The 6,642-nt window shown below is 39.8% G+C and overlaps 1 protein-coding gene across 4 annotated transcripts in view; it reads left to right on the forward strand.

Annotated features, from left to right (window-relative positions):
- PRORP (protein only RNase P catalytic subunit) overlaps positions 1-3,667 on the forward strand; it is a 132,504-nt gene extending 128,837 nt beyond the window's left edge. For 3 of the 4 annotated variants that reach the window (XM_027065580.2, XM_027065578.2, XM_027065579.2), the window contains 2 exons: positions 1,658-1,853; positions 3,359-3,667. In XM_027065580.2, the coding sequence (XP_026921381.1) occupies positions 1,658-1,853; positions 3,359-3,490 (328 nt within the window). In that variant the 3' untranslated portion in view covers positions 3,491-3,667. Of the gene's footprint in view, positions 1-504; positions 1,044-1,657; positions 1,854-3,358 lie in introns of those variants that run through there. The other variant, XR_008299360.1, reaches the window with a different exon arrangement.
- Positions 3,668-6,642: the final 2,975 nt, after the last annotated feature.

The following is a 6,642-nucleotide window of genomic DNA, read 5'->3' on the forward strand; positions in this document are numbered from 1 at the left end:
ATGTGTGTACCTCACTCCTGGGTATAGATTTCATTATGTTGAATGTGGTAGCTTCAAGATTTGTCAGTATTCCCCAAATCATTTATTCCTAAAAAGGTAAAATGACTCTCTGTGCATGGAACAGGGGGCTAACCCCTCGTTCAGATCCCAAACCAATCCCTTTTTCCTTAGCTAAGTCCTTTTATGTATTCACAGGAAAGGTTGCTTCTTTGTCTCTGTGAGTAGAAGACAATAATAATACTCTTCACACTCACTTTAGGCAGCATCGGACAGACAAGAGGAACACAGGCTTGGGAATTAGTCTACCCAGATTCATATCAGCCCTGCCACCTCCTATCTTGGAAGATGTTTCCCTCTGTGTCTTCATATATAACCCCCATGGGGTTTCTGTGAAGATTAAGTGAGATAATATTTGTAAATAATCCATGAAAAACTGTAGCAGGGTACCAAGTACTTGGAAAGCATATATGTAAGTGCCATCATCATCACTTTTATTTTTCTTAGGTGGAGGAACTGGATAAATGCAGTGTTACAACCAAGAAGCCTGTTGGAAATTGGTCTCATGCTTGGTTTGGGGCTTGTGTTTATTGTGTCTGTTAAAGTTCCAAACCCAGTTGTAAAGACTGATTCAGTGACCTCCTGTGGCTTTGAATATTTAAGTTTTTAACATTAATTCTATTTTCCACTAATGTACCAAAGAAGCCTTTTCAAACAGATACTATACTATAAGAGAATAGTATAGTGAATCTCCATGGAAGTGTCACCCAGCTCCAGCAATTACTATCATTTTTCTGATATTGTTGCATATAACCCCCTACATTTTTTCTATTTTTCTTTCCGCTCTCTTTTTTCCTGGAGATTTTAAAGGCAGATAGATTCTAGTCATTTATCATTTCATTTGAAATAGTTGAGTATAAAATAAACTATAAATGGTCCTACTTTGGGTCATTTGGATCAAGGCATAAGACATACCACGTGCTATAGTCCAAATCTCCTGAGCAAGGCAACTACTTGGCTGTTTTTACAGCACACATACTACAGTGGTAAGTGCTCAAGTGGAGGGCCTGTTAGAAACTCTGAGTCACTGGTTCATCTCATAGCAGGAGATGCCTTTGACTGCTGATCTGGGTGACTACCCAGAAGCTTCTCTGAGATACCACTATTAGCTTTGAGGGCAGCCCATTATTTTTGGTAGCTTGCAAGGAAGTGTCATCCTGCCTTATTAATATTTTGAATATTCCTCAAATTTAAATGAGGAAAGGTGAGAAGGGGGGTGGTGTGGGTGTGCCCTGTGGTGGATAAGGCAAATAGGAACAACACCTTGGGCACACAGAGAACCAGGGTTCTCTGTGAATGTGAAGAGAAAGTCATTGTTAGAATTCTTCATTTTAGTGGGAGAGCCCACTACAGTGGACCAAGTTGAGCATTTGCATTCCCTTCCACTTAGCTTTCCAACCTGTGTTCTAGAGAATGCTGTCTACTAGCAAAGGACATGATGCAGGTAGTTTGTAAGCATCACTGAGATCATGTCAGTTAAGAATGCAGAGCACCTCTGAGGAAAGTAGATAGAGTAAGAAGTAAAAAGCGTGGTGAAGAATGCCATCCTCTGCCTCCTTGGGGCTGTGCTTAATTGTATTCTTTCTTATGCCTGGCTTAGCTCGGCAGACGACCCATTCCTTCTGTATGCCACGCTGCACTCGGGGAACCACTGCAAGTTTATCACAAAAGATCTGATGCGGGACCACAAGGCCTGTCTACATGATGCCAAGACCCAGCGCCTCTTCTTTAAGTGGCAGCAGGGCCATCAGCTAGCAATCATTAATAGGCTTCCAGGATCAAAAGTAACCTTTCAGGTATGTTATTTGTTCTCTACATAATGCCAACAGAGTCAAGTACAGTATATAGTCACATATAGATAGATAGATAGATAGATAGTAAGAATGTGGCATAGTCAAAGAATGTTGCACTTAGTTGAAGGTTCTGAATGCTTTATTTTTCTCAGCTGTAGTTTGGTATTTGGGATTAGCCAGCTCCTGGACACAGAAAGTCTGCCAGAGCAAAAGTTTCCATAGACCAGCCTCACATCACGTTAATTGACATATCAAAAACATCTGAGATGTCATCAATTGTGACTTCAGTTATGTCACCAATTATAACTCCTCATACATGTTTTTTATTTTCCTGAAAATTCCTTATCCCTTATGGTTCGTCATATTTCTGCTAAGTAACTCTTTTTCCTGTTAGTTCACTTCTGCAGCATGGTCTCAGTTGAGTTCTCCTTTGGTTCTAGTTTAGATCCCTGAAAATATGAGATCTCTTATCTCTTGTGTGAAAGCAAAGGGAAAAAATCCAAAGGCAAGCTATTATAGAAAAATACACTAGCCAATGTATATGTGGTTCAATGGTCAAAAAATATACAAAACAACAGCTCTATAGGAAAAATCAAGACTGGGGGAAACTATTCAGGACAACTGACTTGGTTTCCTCAACAACAACAGAATGACAAGAAAAACAGAGATGAAAAGTAAAGCTCTAATTAAAATTAACAGATAATTCAGTCACGATGTAATAACCTAATTTCAACTCCTAATCAAAGAAATCAACTGTAAAATATATGTACACATATTTAATAATTGGGGAAATGTAAATAGCAGATATCTGATGATAAGGAATTATTAACTCTTAAGTGTAATAATAGTATTGATCTTATATTTACAAAATAGATCCTTACTTTTTAAAGGTACATACTGAGGGGCGCCTGGATGGCTCAGTCAGTTGAGCTTCCAACTCTTAATTTCGGCTCAGGTCATGATCCCAGAGTCCTGGGGTCGAGCCCCACCTCGTGCTGCACACTGAGCATGGAGCCTGCTTCAGATTCTTTCTCCCTCTGCCCCTCTCTCCCACTTTCTCTCTCTCTCACAAATAAAAATAAAGGTACATACTAAATATTATAGAAGAAGGGATATGATAGCTGAGATTTGCTTCACAATAATCTTGGGGGGTGGTATGGATGAAATAAAATTATCCATGAGTTGATAATGGCTGAAGCTGGGTGGTGCATACATGGGAGTTCATTATACTATTTCTCTATTTTGTATATATGAAAATTTTCTTTCAGTCCAAATATAGACTCTCCTGTAGAGAGTCTTTAACCTTAAAGATGAACTCTCCCCCAAAAAAGAAACCCCTAATGCTAGGGTTCATCTTCACAGAGCTAGCTGCTCTTTGAAAATCCATTGTTAAGTAAGACAGAGAATACTCCTGAAGCAAACTGAGAAGTTGTCAGAAAAGAAAGGGAAATGGCCAGGTAACCCCTCTGTGTTGTTCTCAATGTTTGGCTCCCTTTTTAATTCAACAGCATATCCCCAGTTATGACACAGTGGTGCAAACAACTGGAGACTCATGGCACATACCATATGATGAAGACTTGTTGGAAAGATATTCCTATGAAGTGCCAACCAAATGGCTGTGCCTTCACCGAAAGACATAAAGACTATACCCCATGCAGAACTTGTGTTTGGGTGCCCTTCTGGTTCGCATCAGAGCTCTTCAGTCAGTGCTTGCTTAGAGCATTGCTCCTGTGTGATCCACTTTGTCCTGTTTGGTCCAGGTGTCAACAAATTGAGGGGTTTTTTTAAATTAAATAAAATATAATATCTTTTCATAAGCAGTTGTATTTGTATTTTTTTTTTTTTACCAGCCATTTGTTTTTGGAGAATTTATCCATAGTTGGGGAAGTCAGGGCAGAGTGAAGTCTACATTTCTCCTGTCGGGCCAGCTTGGCCATTCACTTGGACAACAGGTGCTTCTGGTATCCATTTTGCTACCCCTGACCTCACCTTCCAGGTCCACAAATAGCAGAGCCAATGCATCTAGGCCTAGGCTACTCGTGTTGTTTCTAAACCCCTTCTACCATTTCTGGCATGATCTCATCCTCTACACATGATCTGCTACTCACACTGAATCACTTATGGTCCTCTGTGATAAACTGGCCAAGAAATCAGAAGCTTATTAGCAACTTTTACTTACCACCCAATGATTTGAGTGGGAGAGAAAGGAGCAGTTTGTTCTCTTTAGCCTGTGGTCATTTCTTCATTCTACAATGCCTTTTTCAAATTGGTTCAATATTTTGTGAACACTATTAATTCCATCACTCAGAATATGAGGGCTTTTTAAAGGATACAGATTTTTTTCATTTAATCAAGTTTGACTTAGTTTAACAAAGTGATTAACTTTTCATGTTTGCCTCTCTTTTACTTCCTTGCCAGCCTGCCTATACCTCACTGGGCCTTAATTTTAGCTGGAAATATTCATGTCCACAATACTTTATGTTTTTTCTTTATTTATACATGCTGTATGATTTAATACTCAAGAATAGGCAAAACCGGGGGCACCTGGGTGGCCCAGTCAGTTAAGCATCTGACTCTGGATTTTGGCTCATGATCTCACAGTTCGTGAGTTTGAGCCCCACATCGGGCTCTGTGCTGACAGTGCAGAACCTCTATAGGATTCTCTCTGTTTCTCTCTCTGCTCCTCCCTCATTTGTGCACTCTCTCTCTCAAAAATAAATAATAAATAAACTTAAAAAAAAAAAAAAAGAACAGGCAAACCCAGTCTATGGTGATAAAAATCACAATAGTAGTTGCCTGAGGCAAGAGCACAAAGACCTTTCTGGAAGGTGATATAAAGTTCCCTCTATATTGATCTGGGTGATGCTAACTTAGGTGTATGTGTATACTGGTCGATTTATCACACTACTTAAAATGGATGCCTTTACAACAATGTAGCTCAAAAAACATTAACCTTAAAAAGATAGTTATTGGGGCTCCTGGATGGCTCAGTCAGTTAAATGTCTGACTTCAGCTCAGGTCATGATCTCACAGTTCGTGAGTTCGAGCCCCGCATCAGGCTCTGTGCTGACAAGCTCGGAGCCTGGTGCCTGCTTCAGATTCTGTGTCTCCCTCTCCCTGCCCCTGCCCCATTCGTGTTCTGTCTCTCTCTCAAAAATAAGTATTAAAAAACTTTTTAAGATAATTATTTACATGAAATAAATAATTACCTCACTTACATAAAGCCATATACACAGATATAAGTAGGGTGTGTATTATGCACAGAGAGACTATTCAGGAAAAACACAGGAGGGGAATGTTTCATCCCCTTATCCATTTACTGGATCCTACTCTGCTGCGTGCCTGGAAAAAATAGCTTTCCAGAAAAGTGTGCAATAATTTGAAAATATTGAAGATCAGAAAATTCTCCTACATCCAATCTGCTTATTTTCTAAATTTCATAAACTACAGACAGAAAACTGTGTTTTCAGTGAGTTACATTTTTTTAAAGTAACTATCCTAGTTTTTGGAAAATTTTTAAAAAAGAGAAATGTGTTTGTTAAATAAGCTTATCTGACAGCCTAACACAAATACCTCACAAGGAGCACATGGAGATGGGGGAGAATACAAAAGGAATCCCAGAACTTTGAGTGAACCTTGAAGAACAGAAAGTCCAGCAGTAGCATTTTATAGAGGAGGGACAGACCCTGAAAGATGAAATGGCTTCTGTGGATCCCATAGCTAGTTCGTGGAGACATTTCAACTGTAACCCACCTTCCCTGATTCCCAGCCAAATAATCTTCCTTCTCTACACTGTGATTTAGGTTAGGGTAGTTCATAAAAACTCAAACAGACTGAATCATAGGGCATCCAGTATTTAGACTGAGGGACTTAGCCACATAAGAGAAAGGGGGAAGAATGAGAGCAAAGAAACAAGGGAGTACCTCTTTAAAGGGTCCACATTTGTAGAATGGCTCTTCAGTGTACAAAATTGTGTCAGGGAAATTACATTATTTTTGAACTCTTTAATACCATTAAAAAATACAACTCTGGCTCAGTCTGAAGAACATGTGACTCTTAATCCCAGGGTTGTGAGTTGAAGCCCCACGCTGGGTATAGACATTACTAAAATAAATAAATAAATAATTTAAAAAATCCTAATTTCTGCTTGAGTTGAGGTGCATCTGTTCTTTGTCCAGGAGTAAGGGAATTCTAGGTCTGCTTAGCGTAAATGACACTGACACAGGACACTGAGGAGTGCAGGGATCTTCTGAAGGAAGGGAGCTGGTACCAAACACTTAGGCTGCCCTTTTGTATTCTGAGTGAAAAAGAAAAAAAGCTACCAGTTAAGCAAAGTCTGAGACAATGGGAAGAGGAATTCTTTTAAGTTATGCTCAAGGGGGCCTCAGTGGCTCAGTTCGTGAAGTGGTGAAGCAGTTAAGCATCAGACTCTTGATTTCAGCTCAGGTCATGATCTCACGGTTCATGAGTCCCAGCCCAACTACCAGTGCAGAGCCTGCTTGGGATTCTGTCCCCCTCTCTCTGCCCCTACCTTGCTTGCTCTCTCTCTCAAAGTAAATTAAAAACAATAAATTCAAAAAAAAAGTTATTTTCTGGATTAATAGTGTCTTTTAAGTCAGCTATGAACAAATGAAGGCTTTGAAAGGGCAAATGAAGGCTTTGAAAGAACATTAACTCTGCCACTGAAAAATACCTCCAGGGGCACCTGGGTGGCTCAGTCAATTAAGTGTACGACTCTTCATTTTGACTCACGTCATGATCCCAGGATCATGAGGTCAAGCCCCAGGTGGGG

Source organism: Acinonyx jubatus, chromosome B3, assembly GCF_027475565.1.
Source record: "Acinonyx jubatus isolate Ajub_Pintada_27869175 chromosome B3, VMU_Ajub_asm_v1.0, whole genome shotgun sequence".
NCBI classification, from domain to species: Eukaryota; Metazoa; Chordata; class Mammalia; order Carnivora; family Felidae; genus Acinonyx; species Acinonyx jubatus.